At 41.2% G+C, this 23,651-nt stretch overlaps 1 protein-coding gene across 1 annotated transcript; it reads left to right on the forward strand.

Annotated features, from left to right (window-relative positions):
* The first annotated feature begins 1,548 nt into the window (after nucleotides 1-1,548).
* Nucleotides 1,549-17,514, forward strand: slc25a36a (solute carrier family 25 member 36a). Its single transcript, XM_080503246.1, has 7 exons — nucleotides 1,549-1,979; nucleotides 3,912-4,076; nucleotides 6,151-6,228; nucleotides 8,586-8,686; nucleotides 13,763-13,829; nucleotides 13,923-14,212; nucleotides 14,874-17,514. The coding sequence occupies exons 1-7, from the start codon at nucleotides 1,939-1,941 to the stop codon at nucleotides 15,065-15,067; spliced, it is 936 nt and encodes a 311-aa protein (XP_080359372.1). The 5' UTR covers nucleotides 1,549-1,938; the 3' UTR covers nucleotides 15,068-17,514.
* The last annotated feature ends 6,137 nt before the right edge of the window (nucleotides 17,515-23,651 follow it).

Consider the following 23,651-nt stretch of genomic DNA (forward strand, 5'->3'; position numbering starts at 1 on the left):
AACATGCTCTATGGGTGACATGTCCGGCGAGTATGCTGGCCATGCAAGAACTGGGATGTTTTCAGCTTCCAGGAATTGTGTCCAGATCCTTGCAACATGTGGCCGTGCATTACCGTGCTGCAACATGAGGTGATGTGAACAGTGAAAACTGGGATTTATCTATGAAGAGAACAACTCTCCAATGTGCCAGACGCCATCGAATGTGATCATTTGTCCACTCAGAAGATCAGGGAGGTGAATATGCTGGATGTGCAGGACCTGGGTTGGTGTGGTTACTATCTTGTCTGCGGTTGTGAGGCTGGTTGGATGTACTGCCAAATTCTTTGAAACACCTTTGGAGACGTCTTCTGGTAGAGAAACTAACATTCATTTTACAGGGAACAGCTCTGGTGGACCTCCCTGCAGTCAGCACGCCAATTGCATGCTCCCTCAAAACTTGTGACATCTGTGGCTTTGTGCTCTGTGATCAAACTGCACATTTCAGAGTGGCCTTTAATTGTAGCCACCCTAAGGCACACCTATGCAATATTCACGCTGTCTAATAAGCATCTTGATTATGCCACACCTGCGAGGTGGGATAGATTATCTTAGCAAAGGAGAAGTGCTCACTAACAGATTTAGACACATTTGTGAACAATATTTGAGAGAAATAGATCTTGTGTGTGTAGAAAATGTTTTAGATCTTTGAGTTCAGCTCATGAAATATGGGAGCAAAAACAAAAGTTTTGCATTTATATTTTTGTACAGTATATGAGTATGTGACTCTCTCTCTTGACTGGGACTAGTGACCTGTTCAGGGTCTACCCTGCCCTCGGCCATAGTTAGCTGGGATGATTGGCTCCAGCACCCTGGGACCTTGCATGGGATAAAGCGAGTGTGTGCGTTTCTTCCGGGCATTCCAGTTTTCTCCCACAGTCCCATAAATCATGCACTGTGGCTGGCTGAACAAACCCCCTTGGCCCCCACCAGCTTCCCCAAAGTGGCTGCTACTGATGGGTCAATTCATGAAGGAATTTCTCCTCCGGGGATTAATACAGTGAAATAAAACAAAAAAAAAAGACTACAAATGAAAAAGATTAAAAGATAAATGAACTTCCATCCCTAGAAACAACATACTGATTTCTCATTTGATCCTCTTTATTGGCTATTTCCTAGAGCAGCTCTAGGCTTGACCAACTCAATAGTCCAAGGAAGATCACAGAGTATTGGCAAGCTTTATCTGGGTTATATTTACTCATATATGCAGAGTCAACCAAGCATGGGGGGGAGATGATGCAGGAATGCTTCAAAAAAACGCTTTGTGCACGTTTTTTCTCATCGTGATTGCACAAATATGTGACACAGTCGTGCAGACTGCCTGACGGTAAACTGCAGTGACGGGCCGCAGATTCATTCAACGAGCATGCGAACAGTGCATGATCAGGGCGGGGTCAGAGTGACGTCACGCACACAGCCGACCAATAGCGGCGGCCCCTTCCTGCCTATGACGTCTCAGTAAATATACTATGAGCTGTGCCTCCTCTCCTCTTAACTGCAGAGATGAGGCGCAGATGAGAACATCCAGCCAAATCTACGGATGTGACACAAAACCCCTCGATAGACCCGAGAGCCCCTTGCAACCTTTCGCTACGCCCGGCGTGTGCTCAGCTGTCCAGCGTTGTTCGTCGAAGTTGCACGAATTTCTGGGGGTCTGAACAAGCTGACAAGATAACAAACGGTAATCTTCGGCCCCCCTGCTGCAGTGTGAATCACCGGAGACTCGCCCCACCTCCACCGCCGCCGCCGCCGCCGCTGCTGCTGAGGTGTCGACATCGTTTGCCCGTTGGCGTGCTCATCCTCACAGAGGACGGAAAAGCGACGGGAAAGGACGGGAAGCGAGCCCGTGTCTGGCCCTCTGCCGCAGCCCCAGGCGCGCTGCTTGGCGGAGCATGCTAAATAATGAGCCAAAGGGACACACTGGTTCATTTGTTCGCTGGAGGGTAAGTCAAGACGACAAATGACGCGTTCTAAATCAACGTTTGCAGCCTAAAAATCCAAATAGTAGTGTAGTATTGATGGTGAATACATTAAAAGGGGCCTTTTACTGTCCTACATTGTCTGTACTGTCATGATTGTAGCACTTCCGGATAACGCTGGCATATTAGCTTGATGCTGCATGCATTCGCATGGATACGACAGAGGCTATTTGCGTTCTTAAAAAAAATAAATAAATTATTAAACTTTAATAAAGGCGTTTTAGGTTGTATTTCCGTAATAACCGAGCATTTATTGTGCGTCTTTACTTTGTTGGGAAACGTGATACGTTTCCGGGCTCACTGCTGCTTTCCTTCGATGGCTTGACAAAGTGCTGCAGCCAAATAAAAGCTGCTAATATAATTTTAAACACGTTTCCATCATGGCCAATACACACGCTGCACATTGCCCGTTGGTATTTGTACTGTCAGTTAAATTAAAGAAGATTAATTTGTTTAAAAAAATGTTGGCGATCTTTTACTATGGAAATCGATCTATTTTTAGGGTAAGCGGTAGTTAATACGGTATTTTTTTCTTTGATCGAACCCCCAAATTCATAACATTAGCATCATTCTGCAGACGTGCATTTGCTCACAATTGTCCCAGGAACGAATCTGTGGAGACTTTTGCAATATTGCGCAACTGCGCACGTTGTTGAAAATAGGTCATGTTGGAAAGAAAATAGTGGGGTTGCAGAAGCGTCGTTCACTCATAAAAGAAGACAATTCATTATGATTACACTGGGCCACACAGTTGGAGAGCAGTGCTGTAAATAGGTTGACTTAGTCAAGTGAAAAAAAAAACCCAAACTGAATGCCATTGTAAAATAGAAATGTTACATTTGGACGTTTATTCAGCACCGACAAACGCCTTTGTCCTCCATGCATGAGCTGCAGGCTATTTCATGCACTAAATGATCTCTATTCAAAGAAAGTAACTTTATGTTATCACAACTCTTCTGTCATTTTCTCCATGTTTAGGATATAAAAATCTGAGCACTTCTTAAGACGCATTGCAAATGGGTTTCCAGTTAACCCAAAGTAGAGGCCTGAGCATGGTACTACCTCCCACAGCCACATGCAGCAGCCAGCACAGAAGAAAGTAGGCCAAGGGTCACTCACTCAATCACTCACTTGCTGGCTGCCTGTATGCATGAATGTGGGCGGGTCTTTTGAAAGGTAAATATAACTGGAGCTGCTGTACAGAGACTGCATCAAGAGGAATCCACTGCAAAGGATGCCAAGAAACATCACTGTTAGGCCGCGGTTACTAAGCACTTTATCCGACATGGAAAACACTCGTGTAATTTTTCACCCTCACCACAAGCGCTTGCAAAACCTAATTCGTACCAACTTTTTAAGCGAAAGTAGGGATGCTCCTATCAGAAATATTTAGAGAGGTTGCTTTATTAATATAATTTGAATGTTTGAGACAAATGGATAATGCTTTTAAGATGATGCAGCACAAATCGATTGGAATTAGCCAAGTGAACATTCCTTACTGGGTCACTGGTGTGTCTTTCTTAGGATATGAGCTCGATCAGTTGGCAAAACTACAGTCTATTTTGCAAACGTTTCATTCTCACCATCTCGGGTGGCAGTAGCCTGCCAAGTGTCATAGTTAGATCTCTGACTCGTGGCCGGTTTCCCAACCAGCTGTTAGTTTCTGATTCTGAATGTCTTTCGTGTCACGATGTGCGAGCGTGGTGATGCTCCCCAGCTACAGGGGAAGGCAGGTACTGGGAGCAACATGTTGTAATAGACAGGTTAGTATTGGACTGGTAGATGTGACTTCTAAATGTACAATACCAAAGCAAAACGTGGAGGTTAATAGTCTTCAATTTCCTTTTTTTTTTTTTTCTTTTTCTAAATGCTTGTCCTTTATGGTTCCTTTTTTAGATGTGGTGGTACAGTGGGTGCTATTTTGACTTGTCCTCTGGAAGTGGTGAAGACCAGATTGCAGGCCTCCACGGTCACTCTGTACATCTCTGAAGTCCAGCTCAGCACTGTCAACGGGGCCAGTGTCGCCCGCGTTGCTCCACCAGGACCTTTGCACTGTCTCAAGTAAGGAAAATTCTGCTTGACATTCACTAAACTTTCAACATTTCACAGCAGATCAGGAAATCATTTGATTGTCAAAGGGACTTTCAGTTTATAATGTCAATGTACGTGATCCTAATTCTGACCATTTTAATATTATGTTGTGTTTGACACATTTTCCAAATCCCTGACAAGAAACCATGGCAAATAATGCATGATAAGTAGTTCCTTTTTTTGGCAAAAAAGATAAATCTGTAACTCCTCTTCCTGTGGAAAGTTACCAGAAAGGTGAAGTGAGTGTGTCTGTTAATTTAGCATCATGTCTGGGTTTTGATTTCAATTTGGTGCTGCTTGATACTTGTAATTAATGCTTATAAGGACTCACAGCATTTAAATGAATGTAGCTCAGCAAAGGGGCTTTGCTCTTGTTCTGTGAAACCTTCTATACTCGTGTCATCAAGCACGTCCCGCAGTCTTAAACGTATTGCATAATGCACATGCTGTTGTACGTGGAATTTTCCTCTGCAGAAAGCTTATGTTAGTTGTTGCAACTTAGGAGTATTTGATTGATTTGATTGGTGTTTGACTAGATAGCTCAGTTTGGATTTAGAAAGATGGGTGGACCGAAGGTCTTAAGATAATAAGCATTTTCACAAATTGGCAGTTTGGCCATAAAACTGGTGCATTTCACTGGTTGATCATTTTGATATAACTTTCTTCTTCAGGATTTTGTGCAATCACACCAAACTAATTCCCTGTTTCAAGCGATTGCGCCTAATCCAGGCCTTGTTTTGGGTTCAACACTGGTCTTGTGTCGACATTATGCAGCTTCCTGTGTTGTCCTTGAGATGAAAAGCCACAGGCAGACATGGAACCAAACTACTCTCGCGATACAAAGTAGAGCAGGGCAGAGGAGGGAAGAGCAGCATGTTGAGCAAAATACACACCAAAAAGTGGGTCAGCATGCAGCGGTGTGAAACCACAGATCCATTTTAGAATATGTAAACGTGTGGTTTGGGATTTTGAGCCGCAAAAAACATCACTTGGTTCCATCCAAGTTTAGATTTGTATGGATTTCTGCTATACGTAGACATACTGTCAAGAATATGAATGAAAGAAAATGTATCCAGGTTCTTTCTCACACTGAGGGTAAAACACACATCAATGAACAAATACCGCAGCCCAGAAAGTTCCTCAGCAAACATTAAGGCTGTGTTTTACAGCCACAGTCCGAATGACTTTATCAGTGTGACCTCACCTTTTTCTTCGGCTGTCCTGAAAACCTACAACAAAAGGAGGTGACCTGCGAGCCGTGCTCGCCCTGAATTAGGTCAGTGGGCTAATTTGGGGACAGGACCTTGAGCTTGGTTGACGATAGAGAATGGACACGTGAGCCGTTATGTTTATGTCTCTGGAAAGTGTCACTTCAGCCCACCTGTTACTTCATTTATGCTGGGTGTCCAACTGGTTTTGGGTTCCCCTCTGATTAGGGACAGGCTGTGTTGGGTGTCCTGGGACTGATGCCCACGGCTGTCACATGTATCTGCTCAGGGCTGTTCCAATGGGCACTTTCACAGTTCTGTGAAGTCAAAGTTTCATCTTCTGTTCAAAAATGAATCGCAGAAATATGACACTGTTAGCATGACATTTACAATTGTAAAGTCACAAAATGGAAATTTGGCCAGGTTAAAATGACAATAATTGGTTTCACTTGTTTATGACCAGCAGTTGTAAGACTTCAATCTTCTCCTGACACGGGGGACTTTTTTCATGTCTTTTATTTATGCCACACTGGAGTTGTCTGTCCTCTTTTCAATTCCTGACATTGAACTGGCACACTGTAATGCCGAAATGGCTCTGATTTTAAAAATACAATGGTGAAAGTGTTTTTTTTAGTTGTTCAAACTAAAAGCAAAATGGGTGAAAAGAATAAAAGGTATTCCTTAGTGCCAACCATTTGGGTGGATTTTCATTGCGCCACTGTTTTACAGTTCTAACCAATAGAAAATCAGAAGGGAAAGTAATAAAGAGAAGCGTTGTGTTTTCGTTGGGTGCTCTGACAGAATGACTAATAAAAAGTAAACGGTTGTTTTTGCAGGTTAATCCTCGAGAGAGAAGGACCTCGTTCACTCTTTAGAGGACTTGGTCCCAACCTTGTTGGTGTGGCACCTTCCAGGTATGTCGTATATTATACTGCCTTGTGAATCACGTTGCTTATTTTGACCTCTTGCATAGAATTGCATAATTGGAGAAACTGAGACTTGCACATCTTTCATATGACAACCTGCATGAAAGAATAGATCACCACAATATTTATAGAAAACTGAATGTGCATTAGTAATGGCACTGAGTGTCGTATTTTTTTTCCCCCACGACTCTCCTTATTTGTGCGTCACCTTACGTTTTCCTTCAGTTTGTCATTCATTCAGAGTTTGCATGCACACACATGACCACAATACCAGAAATTAATATGACACTAACAGCTGGAAATCTGTGTGGTAGAGCTGAACGGAAACTAGCAGGTTGTGTAACAGCTTGAACTCAGTCAATCAAAATGAGAATGAAACGGCAGCAGAAGGCGGCGGCCAGCTGTGACTGTGTCACCTTGTGATTGTCGTCATTTTCACAATGGCATTTCTGCATTATAGCACCATTATAGCAGTATAGCTAACCTCACCGCCTCCCCGTCTTGTTAAGTTCTCCCAAGCTACTGTTCTGGATCACATGACCGTTGTCACTTCCTCACTCATTGTTTTGTTTTGATCCGTGCCCGAGCGATTATTCCCACACTCGTTTCCGCTGTCTTTATGCATCCCATGTGATTTTGAATCCAGGAATGTTTTGTCCTTCGGGCCTTCCTTGTGCGTGGGGTGCGTGTGCGAGCCCTGTGGTATAGTTATAAAGCTGCTGAAGTGGCCCGTCACGACAGCTGGAGCACATAGGAGGATCGTGTTACATAAGAACTCAGTGTTGGCCCAAGGTTAAATGGACTGCAGACAATGGGTGCGGAACCAATAATTGACATCATTGCTATCAAATGATAAACAGAAATCAGCGTCAGGTAGTAAAATTTCTCATGTTAAATACAATGTCAATTGCCGCGCTGTAGTTGCTCTCACCTGCTATGTAAAGCACTCTAAAGCTAAAATAAAAAAAATAAAAAAAATTCTAATGTTAATGAAAGCATGAGCCACTGCACATGCTGCTGGCTCTTATTCGTAACACGCGTGTCCGTGTGCAGACGGCTCGCAGCAGCCATGTGACGGGTCACATATGAAAGATATGCACACTCTTCGTCAGCAGAGCAGTGTGATGCCATTTTGCATGCATGCTCTTCAGAATGAGGGCGAGGAGCAGAGGGCATCGGGTTTAATACCAGTAAGCAGCGATATTGACTAAATCCCATGATTTTATTTAGCGAGGGAGTAGGGAGCATCATGGGAGATAATCTGCAGCTTTACAGGCACAGTCGGATAACTCATTTCAGTGCTCTCTGTTTCCCAAAGATATTGGCTCAGCTTACCTCTGCTGTGTGCCCTCGTCAATATTGAATTTTATTTGATGCAGTTAATTTACTGTTATGATCAGTTTGCTGCGTAGTCCCGTCAAATGCTCCATTAAAAAAAACAAAACATTAAAAAACCCTAATTCTTTGGCCTTTTAATCAGGCCAACTTCGTTTCTCGTATAGAAATGTTTCCCAACGCTTTTACTTTTATTCTATTGCAGATGAAAGATTTTAGCATGGCTACCTGTCATTGCCATAACCTCCTGTTTATGATATGTAGAAACCACCAGAAAGCAAAAAATAACAATAAACTTTGCACTAGAGTGCCTCTGATTATAAAATATATTATTACTACTATATCAATAGTAATATAAAAATATATGTGTATATATATATCTCATACCCTCCAGATAACTTGCATCTATATCTCCAAGGCAACGATCCTTTATCTTCATATCCCAGGCCCCCCCATTGCTTAAGGGTTACCCCAGGTCTCTGTCCTGGGGCCCCTTCTCTTCCTGAACTATCTCCTTCCCCGTGGCAATATTTTTATTGCAAATTCAATATCTATTTCCACAACTCCATCTGGCCTCCAAATTTATTTTTTTCCCTCTGCCATCCACCTCGATGTGACCTGATCTTTGTCCTTAAATATTTTGAAAAGTTGCTTCAAATAAAGTGGGTTTTATTTAGTTGCACACATGTTGTTACTCTCAAATACACCAGAATGGCAGAAACGTCAAACTATCAATTGAAAATTATTTTTAGGCTGCTACTGAATTGAGCTGTTTGTCAGACTTTCCTACATTGGACAATTTACATAAATGTGTGATGCAACTTTGGCTGTGTTGCTTTAGCCATGGCCTGTAAAAGCTGTCGGAAGTGCATCAGTCACTTTCTCTACACATCCAGCCTTAGATTTTTGTATTTGATTCAACTTGTAGTCCCGGAGTACCTCTGTAATTGTTAGTTCCTTCTTTTCTAATACTTGGCTGTTTTTCTTTGTTGCCGTTTCCTTTTCCACAGAGCGATCTACTTCGCAGCATATTCGACAGCCAAGGAGAAGCTGAATGGCGTGCTGGAGCCCGACTCTACGCAGGTGCACATGGTGTCCGCTGGGATGGCAGGTAATGACGGCTCTTTACCCCCCCACCCTTCTGTTTGTACGTCTGCCTCTCTGTCCCTGTCTGTTTTATCTGTCTGTATGTCTTCCTGGGCAATCTATCTACCTGATGGGTTTCATTGTATATATATATAAAAAAAAAAAGACATGATAAAGAATAAAAAAAAAAAAAAAAATGTGTTCATCACAAAGCTTTCATTTGTTTCGTTTCATCATTTCCTCCTCTATTTGGAGTATACCAAACACCTCCCTCCCCCCACACCTAAAGAATGCTAATGCTAACTAAGAATGTTTGTTATAAGGAGGCGTTTCCTCGCTGTTTCATGTTTATCGAAATAATAATCATAAGCAATAATGGCTTTTTTTCTTCAGAAAGCACAATTTAAGACTCTCAGGATCAAACTGACCTCGCAAATGGACTTGTTTTGTTTGCTCAGAGATCACACTTTCAGAGATATACGCAAGATCATCTTCTAAATACCGCACTATCTGCACTCGATTCCAGGGAGCTAATCTCCTGCTTTGAAATCGCCTTGAAACCAAGTCAGTCACACATTTATGCATCACATCTTACTCTCTAAATATTATTTTCTTCATTTTCTTGCTGTGAAAGTCCACACATACAGTTTAGCGACAATTTTAAATGGCAGTGTAACATTTTCACGTAACCAGGCCCTGGTCACTCACTGCTGGCGTCACGCTATTATTTATATCTTTATCGTCAAGAAAAGTTGTATACAAGAAAAAAGAAAACAAAAATCCCATGGTCCTCAAAGTTTAGGTTGTGCTTTCCTCCTTTCCTAGCCCCCTTGCCCCTTCCCCTATGTCTTCCAATTTATTTAGCTTTTGATTTCTCCCCTCCTCGCCCCTTCTTCCCCCTTTTCCATTATCTCATTTTGAGGTCTCTCCAGAGGACTCTGTAAATGATTTAATATCCCAGTTGTTACTTAAACAATGTGGTCTGGGCCCCCTTCTTTGCTCTGTGTGTGTATAGAGAAGAGAACACGGCCCCCAAAGATCAACCGGGGCCCCCGGCACTCGGGCGGGACACGTCAGGTAGCACCCCCATTTTTTTACACTGGTATGATGAAAACCATGGTGATTTTTAATGAATATCAGAAAGTTCATGATGGTTATTCACTTGTAATGATATTACCATTGCTTACAGCAGTGTGTTTGCTGCTGGTGTGTAGCATTAGGCTGCTGTCATGGTCAGGTTTTGTCTTTGCTTAGTCCTGACATACACCTCCCCATCAGCTTGTTTCGTCAACATAGTCCAGGTAAAGTAATGTGACACACGTGTGGATATTTTCTGCTGTCGGCACAAATGAAATGCTAACCTTGTCACTACCGCAGTAGGTTCCGCTCCATTTGTTTCATTTTTTTGTTCATAGACACCATTTGTGCGTCAGTCACTCATTCCTTTTGAAGGGGAAGTCCCAGAGTCCATATCCTAAAGGACTGGGGCCATTTCCACATGACTTCCTCTTGATGATTTTCCCGGACATCTTGAACAAGTTTAACCCCATGAATACTGAATATAGCCTACATATACAATCTTTAAGCATACTGTGAAATCAAAGACGTGTAAACAACCTTCACAGAGCTGAGCTTTCCTTCTCGTGTCTTTACGTCATCCTCTATTGGCATTGCAGTTGCTTCAATTCATCCAGTTGCCACAACATACAAATATAGGGCCGGATGTTCAACATCACCGGATTTCACTGAATAAACGTCCTGGAAAACTCAAAAAGTGGTCTGCACAATGGTTTTGTATTCAGTGCGAACCGATGAGTCCACTTTCTCCGTCTTGCACATTTTTCGAAATCCTCAGTCTTATCAGTACCGACCGATCAGGAATTGTAGATTTGATGCAGAGCAGGCGATGGCAAATGCCAAAACCTGAAGCTCAAGTGAGAAGCTGAACAGGATTCTGACAGAAGATAGCTCCTTCCAGTTTTGCCCAATTGCCGTGGAGCTCCTCTTGTAGCCTCTCCGTTATCGTTTGCAGGCTTACTTCCAATTAGAGAATTGAAGTCAATCCCCCAACTTCTCTTACAGTATTTCCACCTCCAGCAGTTCATATGAACCACGCTGTGTTTTTCTGAATGTAGGTCAAACCTCTGAGGAGTACTCGTACAAGAATCTCTGTATGAGTCTATTGAAAGCTCAGAATGTACGACATCCAACAGCACGTCTGTATGCAGCGGCTCGTCTTAGGATCTGTGCTTGTATGAAGTCTATAGAAGGTGCAAAAATACTCTTATAAGATACACATTATGGCTTATGCTCCTGTAACAGCAAGCAAGAACTTTAAAAAAATAAGAATTTTATTGGAGAGAAACTTAGTTCCTGAATAAGAGCCCTGAGTTTTAAGGGTTTGTTGCAACACTGTTTATGATATGACACAATTCTAATGATTATATGTAATAATTGATATATTATTCATAAATGAGCTGGTTTAACTTTTAAGTGCCAGCATTAACAGCTTAGTTGGATAAACTTTGATTCAGCTGCTTTCAGTAGTTATTACTGCTGTGCCATCTATTACATTACGTAACGATATAACATCACTATCATGTTAAATCATTTAGATTTGATATTGTAATTCCAAGATTTGTCTGTTCCTCCATCTCCTGTCACGTATTAATTTCCATTACTTTATTCAGTACAAACACGAACTTAGAATGTTTACAAGCTACGATTTCGTTGGTTTCCACTGGTTTATTAATAGACAGTAGTTTCACTGTTCTTTCAGAGGAAATGTTACTTAATAATCACTCCCAGCTGTCCTGTTAAGCTGGCTTCTGTTGTACTCGGATCATCGTACTCTGACCACAAATTCAACATCCATAGTCTTGTAATCAACATTTTGAACATTTTCTCGTCACAAAGCAAATCTCACATGAAGAAAGCATGTTACTCTGCATGATCACGATGCGTCTTGTGTGCAGTTTTCACTGCGACTGCACCTCTTTAAAGTCGTGTTCGTTGTTTCACGTGCAGAGAGAATTGAGCCTCATGACCACAAACCTGTTCTGTAACAAAGTACTGTGAACCTTAATCGGTCACGCCTGTAACAAAATACAGTTTTGGCCAGAGACGAGTATTTGTGTCAACCTCAATCATATAATCACTGCTCCACCTCATTGTCTCATCTCACCGACATCCTTCGCTTCCGACTAACATCACGTGCTGACAAAGAGGCTTCGCTCAAATGAATCGGCAAGGTTAGCATTTCCACACGCTTCCCTTTATTACAATTCATCCTAGTCGTCATTCGACGTCATTCTTTACAAATATGTGGATTACAAATGGATAATGACACAATATTGAAGAATGCCTTCTCAGATTTATTTGTGTCTATTTTTTTTTTTTTTGTCTCTCTCGTGAGATGAGGCTGGAGGTTTTGATCAGGTTGGCTACTGTTCAGTCCTTTTTTTTTTCATTTTATTTTTTAGAATGATTCCAGTTGATAAAGTGGGAATAAATTGACTCAAGTTAAGAAATGTCAAACTTTAAAGATAATTAAATCCTGGGCTGGGGTGGGACATGGAGGTTGGGTGGGATTATTGTCTGGGGGGTTTTTCAGCCCTTCACCTCTCTTCTCGTCTCCATCGACTTCAGACGGTCGGGATGGGGATTGGGGGTGGCTGGGCGGGTGGTTGGTGGGGGTTTTGGGGGTGGATGTGACTGCTGCTTGTGTGTGACTGTGGTACAGAAAAGCCTGTGTCTATTTTAGGGCTTTACTGTAAAGCTTTCACCCCTGCGTGATTGGGTGGGACATCCCCGCCATCTGAGCCCCCCATATCTGCAGGCTACTAGCTGCAGCAGGGAGGAGCTGGAGGAGCTTTGCCCCTCCCTCGTGAGTACACGCCATAGACGCTACTTCATTCTACCTCCCTCTTTTTTTCTTCTTCCTCTTTTCGTTCTTTTCTTCTGCTCTTCAACAGACCTGTGTAACACTTTCTTCTTCTTCTTCTTCTTCTTCTTCTTCTTCACATGGTTGCCTTAACGTAGGCCTCATACACCTGAAGCAACCGAGGTCTCTGTGTAGACTCGCTCTGGTTTTAGTCGTTCTCTGCAAGTGGCCGTGTTTAATTTCTTTTTGTTACAACTTTTAAAGAGGCTTTGTGTCCCTGTGATACAAAGTGCACAAATAATTAGCACTACATGCACACAACACATCTCGCATTAGCAGCAAAGAATTGTGTATTCATTAGCTTCGATTTAGCACTCGTTCCTATTTAAAGATTTAAGTACAGAAAGATCTTTGTTTCACATCAGTTTTCATTATTAACTCAACAGACGATGGAGTGGGGTTTTCAACTATTTGGAGTAAAAGCTTCACTTTCGAAGCTTATCGGACACTTTTTATTTCAGTGAATAATTGACTCTCTCAGATATGTCTTTTCTTCTTCGTCTTTTGCTGTGGTTCTCTGCAAGCTGTGCAAGTACGATGCCAACGGCTTGACTGTAGGCATCGTTGGCTTAACTGATCCAATAAAGACCAAATAGCAAACTCTTAAGAAAGCTTGTTGCATAGCCTCGCAACCACAGAAAGTTTGGAGTCGACACGTGTCGATAACTTGATGAATCAGGATCATAAATGCATATTTTCAGATTCCTGCTTGGCCTTGTTTTCCATTGTATACAGTTAGACATATTTAGGGTTATCAGGCGAAATGAAAAAAAAAAAAAAATTAAATAAAGCACTTGTAGCCTGAAGCTGCTTCTTCCATGTGCTGTTGGCATTTGAGATGTTTACGTCATGTGGAGATTTGTTTGTACTCAAATTGCATTTCACATGAAGAGGATCAATATGTAATAACTGTGTAAGACCAGTGCCGAGTGATTTTGTTTTGAAAATGTACATTAATCTGATGCAAATATTGTCTGATTTTAACTTCTGTAACGGGTTGAACCACATGTAGCGTGAACACAAAAGCCATTTGATCCTGTTTGGTGAAGTGCTTTTTCACTGTCTTAGTTTCTGGATTGAACATCTAGCTTAGCTGTTTGTGTTCTTCCGAGTGTCTCCGCGCCGGTCTGAACCTCTGACCTCCTCTGAATTTCCCAGGGTTCACCGCCATCACAGCTACCAATCCCATCTGGCTGATAAAGACGCGCCTGCAGCTGGACGCCAGGTGAGATTCTCCCAAGCCCTCCTGCACGAGCCTCGGAACAGCAACAATTGGGTTCGCTGGATTTCTAACCAGCCTTCCCTTTTGTGAACACAGGAACCGCGGCGAGCGGCGCATGAATGCGTTCGAGTGCGTGCGGCGGGTGTACCAGATGGACGGCCTGCGAGGTTTCTACAGGGGCATGTCGGCCTCATACGCCGGCATCTCTGAGACTGTAATCCATTTTGTCATCTACGAGAGTATCAAACGGAAACTCCTGGAGTCCAAGACTCACGCCAGCATGGACGACGAGGACGAGGCCGTCAAAGACGCCTCAGACTTTGTGGGAATGATGCTTGCAGCGGCCACCTCCAAAACCTGCGCCACCTCCATCGCCTATCCTCACGGTAGCCCTTCATCTCACTCGCCCTGCGAGAGCTCACGTACACAAACAAACCAAACACAATTGAGCACAACAGTCCCTCTTCCTACTTACGTAATCCGTTGATGGTTCCCACAACCAAGACTATTTAATCTTGACGAAAGCAGCTCGAATACAGTTTTGGATTGGGGGAGGGGGGTCTGTTGCAACAGCTGGATGCTGCTGGCCTTACAGACAGCTCTGAAGCAGGAAGTTTAGTTCACTGGAGGCTATTTTCTCTTATCTTCTCGCAGCAGGAGGGCTCAAGTAAAAAAAAAAAAGAAAACAAAACTAGGATTGGATCAATGGTGCCAGTCCAATTAGAGTCAAGTGTTTACATGGTGCACGTTTATTCAGATTGGTGTTTAATGGATTACTTGCTGTCCATATGTGAGCACAGCTTGTGTTTAATGCCACCGAATAACCCAAGATGTGTGTGGCATCAAGATGTGTGTTGTTACTGAGGCAGCCATTTGTTACTGAGAAGTAATTAGTCTCACTTGTACTCTAAATATTAGCATCGGGCACCACCTGCACGTTCACCACAGAGTCGCATTCAAACTCTTTCAGTGAGACTCGTCATGCCGGTGCACAATGGGAATCAGTACGCTAACCAGAAATGTCTCCCATTTCCTTTTAATTTGCAGAGGTTATACGAACGCGACTACGAGAGGAAGGCAGCAAGTACCGCTCTTTCTTCCAAACTCTGCTCACGGTACCCAGAGAAGAGGGCTACCGGGCGCTGTACCGCGGCCTCACCACCCACCTCGTCAGACAGATTCCCAACACAGCCATCATGATGTGCACCTACGAGGTGGTGGTCTACCTGCTCAGCCGTTAGCGCGCCAAGAGCGTCTCCTTGGCGCTCGCAGAGGGAGGCTGTTCAGAAGGGACAGAAAGGAGACCCTTTGGCAAGGAGCGGCGGGGAAAACGAAGACCAAAGGAATCCCGGAGAGACTCAAGAGGACCAGATGAAGGCAAGAGGAAGGGTTCCCTCACCTGCAGATTTGCATTTTTCCAAACTGCCGGAAGAGATGACGCAAGGAAAAAAGGCTCTGAAACACTGGTGAAGAATTTAGGCAACAGGCAGGAGAGTTTTTGAATCAGCTATGAAGAAGAAGAAAAAAAAAACAACAATTCATTCTCATATAGATCACTGTGAAGGGAGAATGCTCGGAGGCAATGCAACTTGACAGGATAGACGAGGAAATGTAGGTCAATTTGAAAAATCCGGCATCCGTCACTTGCCGCCGTTTGGTTGCAATTTGCCTCAGTGTCGTTAGACCTCAGTCTGACCATGTGACTGACCGTTCAGGAATGTTCTTTTAAGGTTGTGACAGTGGATTTCAGAGAAAGGCCACTTCGAGCTTTGCACTACAGAAAGTTTGCCTTCCAGCATTCTCCCCCGAGCAGCGTAGCCACATGAGTTCACAATGGCCTCATGTATGTGCCCCACAAGTTCGACGTTTTTTTTTTTTTTTTTTTACGACACATTTCAGTGTTTTCTTCCTCGGTGGGCTCAGCGCCTGGCCGTGACCGGGTTTGACTGAAGGTGGCCTTCACTTTTGACAGTCTGATCGTCATTAGAAGGGCCGGCTTCAGTCTCCGGTTTGTCCTCCGTGACATGTGAAGTGTGCGGCCGCCTAAAACGGTACGGAGTATCTTCTGAGAACGACGCTACTTGAATCTAATGTGACGCTTTGGGAAAGCGCGGAAGGGTTCCGGCGGGAGTTTTTAAATCGCGTCGTCTTCTGCGTGTCTGTACGGTGTCGTTAGCGAGCCGGATGGCCGGTGTGCGTCTGCCGTCGTTTGTGCCTGCCCGAATGACAAAACGTGCTCCAGATTTCCCTCCGCTAGCCATTTCATCTCGCGGCACCCCAGTTCCCGGCGTGACGAAAAGCTCCCGTGTGAGACGGCGGGACGGGACAGTCCCACACTCACTCCAGTCCTTCCTTCCAGTGGCTTCCAAACTGATAACATGCACTTTTGTGGCCTTTTGGGGCTTGTGCTTTGCATTTTGTTGTGTGGACAGTTAAAATTTGTACATTGTAAAAGAAAAAAAAAGTATTACAAATTATATCAAAGTGGTATTTTGCGCAACTGTTCATAGAGCAAACTTATTGTACAGGTTAGTTCTAAGTCGTAGTGAAGGATGTCCAAATGTTTGTATGTATGATAGATATTGTGTATGCATATCAAATGTTGTTGTTTTTTTTCTTTCTTTCTTTAGTCCCATGCTGTAGTTTGCTTTTGCAAATGATTTTCATTATTGTGCAATGGAACAAGATTTTGACTGAGTTTTTTTTTTTTTTTCCTTCCATTTTTTTTTTCTTCCATGTTCTTTGCTAAAAGCCGTCATACAAACAGACACGCTTTCATAGAAGACAACCAATCCAGACAAGAAAGTGCATTAGAGCTCCAGCATTGCATTGGCCAGTTCTTTTACTGCATCCATAAAAAAAAGGTGTTCCAGTTAGAAAGGTGTAGATGTTTACGTGTTCTTGTTTTTTGTTGTTTTTTTAAACTTTCTATCACATTCTAATTGTGGAAGTTCAAGAACTGGAAACACTGACAAGGTATAATGGTCAAACTTTTTTTCCACTTCCTGAAAAGTAATCTGTTACAAAATAAAAGGTAATCGTGTTACTGGAATTAATCTTTAAGAAATCAATATTGCAGGCCTGAAGGAAAAAAAAAAGAAATTTCCAGTGTTTTTTGTCAACGTTTTTAAAGTGGCATTTAAAACTTTTGGCTAACTCTCCATCAGTCTCTCTGGAAGTAACACACACTCACACACAGAGCTGTAAAGTGCTATTTTGAGTATCTAATGTACGATTTTCTTGAACATTTAAGATTTCCCTGTGTTGCAGGATCCTTTCAGTGGCAAGCTCAAGCATATCTTTAATGGATTTTATGTTTTCAACGTGTTACAAACCAGCTCCCCTCTTGTTCAATACCAAAACATAGAATTGTTGACCTCTTTTAATACTAGTTTGTAAAACACTAATTCCATTTAGAAGAGTCTTTCCCCTCCCTCTCGAAACACTGTTGCAGTATTGATTGAGGTCAAATCGCCAAAAATATGAAGTAAACAGACAAATGGAAAAGACCCTGCAGACATTTCACGCATTTTATTTTGTTAAAACCTTTCATTTCAGTGTCTGTATGCAATTCAGTGTATTTACCCTGTATACTCTTGTCGGGATGCAGCCACAAGCAGGGTGCAGTGAAACTCAGAACAGCTCAGTTATTGTTTTGTTTTGTTTTGTTTTTGAATACAAAACTCAATAAAAAAACATTTGAAATAATGGGTGCTTCATTTGTTTAGAGAGACATTTAAATGGAGAAACGTTTGCTGATTTTACCAGCTTGATGAGAAAAGAGGCCGTTTGAGTATTACAATAACAGGACCCATTAAAATCGTATTGTAATGAACTTCGGTTTAAGACAATAAAACATTTTGCCAGGTTTTTTTCAACGAAGACCACCTATAGAATATTTGATGTGTAAAAATAATGGCTTGTGAATAAAATACACAAGTCGGGTCTCGGTTATAATGTTGACATGGTCTGTTATCTTGTTGACGTAAAGCAAACCAACATGATTAGTTTAGCTAGTTCATCAGTTGGGAGATGTTTATGAAAAAATGACTGAATATGGTTTATTGTGCAAGAGACCATGTTTGGTCACTTTTTTATTATTGGAGTTTATTTAGAACAAATTATTGTAAGGTTGAATCAACACACACAAGGATGTACATACATTTTGTGGCGTTACAGTGGTCGTGTTAGGCAATTCTGTATAAAAAATATATATGTTATAAATGTATTATGATCCATTTTGAGCAGAGTCTGTCACTTTAAAGTTTAATGGTGCTCGATAAAGGGTTAACTGAAATAACACAAGCTCAGCTGCTGTTCTCATTTGGTGAAAGGAATATACAAAATTGCTTTTAGACAATTACATTTAATCTATTTTTAGGTTGACAGTGGAAAAAAAAAAACTATTATTGTCTCCACTAATCTAAGTAGTGCCGCACCTAAACCATAAATAGATTAGTCCTAAACATCAGAAACGTTCTGCATGTTACTCTATTTCACCATTATGTACTTTCCACTCCTTTGAATCATGCAGTTGAATTACTATATACATTACTCTTCCTTGTGCAATAAAAAAAACCAATCCTGTCATCAGTGTTGTGTATTGTCCTGCAATAGCCCCAAAACCTGCAAAAAAAAAAAAAAAAAAAAGGTTACTTAGTCACTCTAAATTGCAATTATGTGTAAATGTGAGTGTGTGTGTGTGTGTTTTTCTGTGTTGCTCTATAATGGACTGGTGATCTGTGCAGGGCGTAACCATTAGTCAGCTGAGACTGGCTGCAGCAATCTTCAACCTGGAATTAAAAAAAATACAGGAGATACATGAATGAAAATGCACAACTTTTCAGAAACTTCTTTTCAAACTTCAAAATAAAAAGAGCATAAAGGCGGATTTATAAAGCTAACTTGAAGGATATAGCTTACCTGTTTGTGGGATAATGCTATGTGGGAAGAAATGTCTTTAAAAAAAACAAAAGACTACAAGCAATCGAGACATATTCAGGAATATATTATAAATGTCAAGAATACATGTGAGACAGCAGGCCTTTGAGATAACCTTGAGCCTATTTTTTCTCCCAACAATAACAACTTTTATTTGTTTCAATAAGGATCACATTATTTTGGGAACACTGGAAGTAACACAGAACTGAGAGACAAGCTGAGTAATGCATCAATATAAGCATCAAAGATCAAATTTGTCATCATGCGTAATGAAGCACAGAGGCAAGTCTTTGTATTTATGTTATTATTATCACATACCACAAAATTACAAACAAAACAGGAGCTACCAATAAAGACAGGCTCATTCAACTGGAATGTCATACTTCCGCCTCAAGGTGGCGCCAAACCCCTTCTGAAATTATTAAAAGTTGAAACGCGCTCGCATTTATTAAGGAACAAACACGGTGCACCGATTTAAGTGTAGTTCTCTCTCCGACCGTGTAAATACACTCGACAGAAATGATCTATGTCTGTGTGTGGACGGATTGTGGAATAATCCATGAAACGGTGAAAATGACCACAACATAGGAGTTTGTATTGATCCTCCGCTCAGCAGCAGCAAAAAGAAAAAAAAAGCGCACACACAGCGTACATTGGTCCCCAAAAACTCAATGCTAATCAATGACACAAACAGCCCGAGCTGCACGTAGCACAGCCCACCAATCCATCGACCACCGCAGTTTGTCTGCAAAGATTTAACCGGTTATTTGTTTAGTGATCTGTACACAAACAACATCACACGTTCAGTACAGGCACGGCGGTGCCTTCACGAGCTTCCGGAAATCTCGGAAATATTGATTTCAGCCACAAATATCACTTATTCATTTTTAAAACTTTTATTTTTTGTTTTTATTAGAGCCACCAGCTAATATAGCTTTAGAAATAACAGACAATGCAATGAATTTGTATGCATAGTTTAGTTTTACGAACAAAAAATGCTCCAGAACGTTCATTATCACAATTTAGAAAGGCTGATCATTATAAAAAAAGTATTACTATTTTAGTGATTTTTCTCTTTTAGACTTCTATTTTAGCCAATTCCAACAATGTACAATTTGCATTTTCAAATCAATGTATTATATGTTGGCTATTTTTTAAAACGTTGCTTTTTTTTTAACAATTTTAGCTATTTTACTTTATTTACTAATATATATATATATATATATATATATATATATATCCATAATTCGTTTTTTGTTTATTGCATGGTTGTCAGTGAAAATAAATGAGTCTATCCACATTGAATAAAACTGAAGTGAAAGGCTGCCTACAGGGGACATATAGCTGGATGTCTGTTTGTGTCACAGATTCTATTTCGAGAACCAATCTCTTATTTGAATCCCACATGTGTTCAGCTGAACCCCTAGATTGGTGTCAGTTTTTAAAGAGACTCTGGAGCTTAAATATTTATGTATTGTATTTCAAAACATTTTCATAATTTTGCGAAATTCATGCACGAATCAAAATCATCGTGGTGTATGTGAAATTGTGGAAAATAAATAAATGAAATGAAAAAGATTAAAACGTTTTAAAGCTGCAGGGAGTCACTGCAGAGGGGCTGATCCCTGTATTCGACCCTAGAAATCGAACAAGCTATACTTGTTCTTCAGAATTTAAATCGAACAAGCTATGCTTGTTCTTCAGAATGTAACAATTTTTAAAAGGAACTCCTTAAGAAATGCTAAAGAAAGATAATTGATGTAGGCATTCCATGTATAACTGAAGTCATCAGGCCCTATCAGATAAAAAAAAGTCACTTCAGCTGCAGTTTCTCTGGAATTTGATAACAGCTTAGTTTTTATCAGCAGCCGTAAAATAATTCAATCAAGATAACGCACAAGACTGAAAGCTGAAAAATATAATAGCCAGTTAGCTGTGGCTCGAGCTGTGAATTCATAGTAAAGAGTCAGGTGTTTAATTTCCAAAAGCTTTCAGTTTGCATTTCCCCCTGTGTTTATTTGGGTTTTCTTCAGGGACTATGACTTCCTCTTGCAATCTAGACATAGGACTGTTAGGTTGACTTATTGTCGTCAAAATTGCTACAATTTATGATAAAAGTAGAAGTGATTTCAAGAAATTATTGTTTTTGTTCACATTTTCCAGAAACACAGCAGTTTAGTGAATGAGTGTGTTTGTTTTCCTTCTTTGAAACAATGTTAAAAACTACTATGTATAGAAAATTATAAAACAAAATACAGTATAACCAAATGTATGCAAACCTGCAGGAAACAATTGATTTAATCTTGTAAATCAGGGGTGTCAAACACATTTTAGTTTAGATTCCAAATACAACCGAGTTTCATCGAGAATGGGCTGGACTGGTAATATAGTGCCAGAATAACACTTAAATTCAAAGTTTTAAGTTTTTCTTTGTTGTGACACAGAATGTACAGGATGAAAATGTCTATTTTCAAAAACTCAACAACTCCTTCCGTAACATGACTACGATCTCAACATCAGGCCACTTTTATTGAAACATTAGGGTGTAAATTATAGGGAAATGTAAAGAAAACTTCCTCAAAACCCTGTTGCATTATGTATGTTTTTACAAACACCCTGGCTCTGTTGTGTTGTGTCTAATACTTAAAAGAAATTTGTTTCAAAATGTGTTTCTTCGGAATTTTTACAATTTGCTCAATAGTTTGAGATTGTAACCTCTCATGGCCCCGTTTTTGCCCACGAGCCTTATATTTGATACCCTTGATGTAAATAAATTTTGAATATTATATATAATAATATAATATATAATACGAATATATAAAATATACTATAATAATATAGCCTACTATACAATGGTATACAGTACTGTGTATAATGTTGTTTTAGTAGTTGATATTTCCGAGCAGCAAGTGAATGCGGCATCGGAGCCTGAGCCAATCCGGTTTAAGTCGAATGTTGCGTCACTGCGTAGGCAGCCAATCACAGCTCACTCTACAGAGTAAACGAACGGCCGCCTGAATGTGTCGATCCGCTGTTTGCTGCAACAAAGAAAGCTCCGCTGTGCTGAGGAAACATCTGCATGAAACATCTGCACGAAACATCTGCAACAACGCCGGAATTTACCTCGTTGCTGTCGGCAGTGGGAGAGGACCGGCGTCGCGGAGAGATCCTCGGACAGGAGCGTGGTTTGCAGCCGAGTTGCGTCCCTTGTTGGGTGAGTGCTCTCTGTGTGTTTACAACCTGGAGGCTGACTGGAGTTTAGTTGCAGGAAGGAGAGCAGCACGTTGTATTCTGTCTCTCTCTCTCTCAAATCAAAGAACGTGTGTTCATCCCACCCTTTTCACTTGATGGTTGAATATTTAGATTTTGAAATGTATGTTGACTTTTCTCGACTTTTTCGGTTTTATTTGTAGTTTGCCATTTGTTGTATTTGCACCAGTTACTTAAATATGTTCTAATAAATGTGCATGTGCCTTTTTCTGGTCTCTCCAATACCACCTCAGATGTCACGTCGCATCATTAAACAAGTTGCTTTATTGCAGTGTATTTGTATAGTTGTTTCGATGTTTATAAATCAGTGGATGTTATTTATTATAGCGAAACAGTACTGTTTCAAAATATCAAACAAGTAAACATTTTCTATTTGGATGGGTGGATGATGCTACTTTATCCTGTGCAGTTGCAGATGTTTGAGGAGCTGGAGCCCGTTAACACGTGGGCGAGGGTCGCCAGTCCATCACAGGACACATCCACACACTCACATTGGCACTGAGGGACAGTTTAATGTCCCCAATTAACATGTTTTATTTTTGTTTGTTTGTTTGTTTTTTTGGGGGCGGGGGAGGAAACTTGCTTGCACACGTACACAACATGCAAACTCCACACAGAAAGCCAGCCAGTATTAAACCCATGACATTTTCGCTGTGAGGAGAGAGTGCTTATCACTGTGCCACTGTGGCGACTAACTTGGAAGTCATTTCCAATAATTCAGTTTTAAAAAGAATCGACACAAATATTGCCAAACCTGCAATTAATTCCTTTGTTCCCTTGGCCCTCTATGAGTGACCAGTTCTCTGTGTGGCTACATGTTGACATTTCCTCAGCCAAGATGGGAGAAATGGCAAGGACACGGCTAATGGGGAGCAGATGATGTGTACAGGTGGGGAAGGGGAGAGGAGGGGAGGGGGGAAAAAAAGGAGTGGGCCGGGAAGGAGAGAGGTGAAGGATCTATAAACAATAAACAAAGGTCACACATGTGCTTTGAAATGACTCATTCACCAAGAACTTGTAGGCAGAATCGACACGTGTGCGTTTGTAGACGTAGTCAGTCCAACCCGTTGATGGATGACCTGAAGGCACCAGGGATGAGGGTGAGGTGTGAGGGGGAGATTGAAGAATAGAGATGGAGGAGGAGGGGACAGAGTGTTGTAGCAGTTGACAGGGGGTCATTTATCTGTCTGCTGGATCTGACCAGCCAGACACTTCAGGAGATCGTGCTGTTCACCAGCCTCTCCTCATTTTTTCTGATCCTACTTCTAAACTCTTTTACTTTCGCTTTCTTTGATGTTAAGCTTCAACATTCCTGAGCCCTAAAACTAGAACCCACACAATTCCATTTTATGCCAAACAGTAAATGGTGAGTGTGAGAAGGTCATTAAACAAGAATATGACTTTGGCAGCTTTTTAATAGCATATTTATTATTATTACCACACTCATTTATTATTCATAATACTATTTAACACATTAAACCTGAAAGCGAAGTGGATTAGAATACTTTTTCAGAAGACGACATGATAATAACAAGATGAAGTTATAAATGGGCAAAATTGATGTTCAAACTCAAATCAAATGAAATTTGAAGCACATTAAATCATCGAGACAAA

The sequence above is a fragment of the Blennius ocellaris genome (assembly GCF_963422515.1).
Source record: "Blennius ocellaris genome assembly, chromosome: 10".
NCBI lineage: Eukaryota > Metazoa > Chordata > Actinopteri > Blenniiformes > Blenniidae > Blennius > Blennius ocellaris.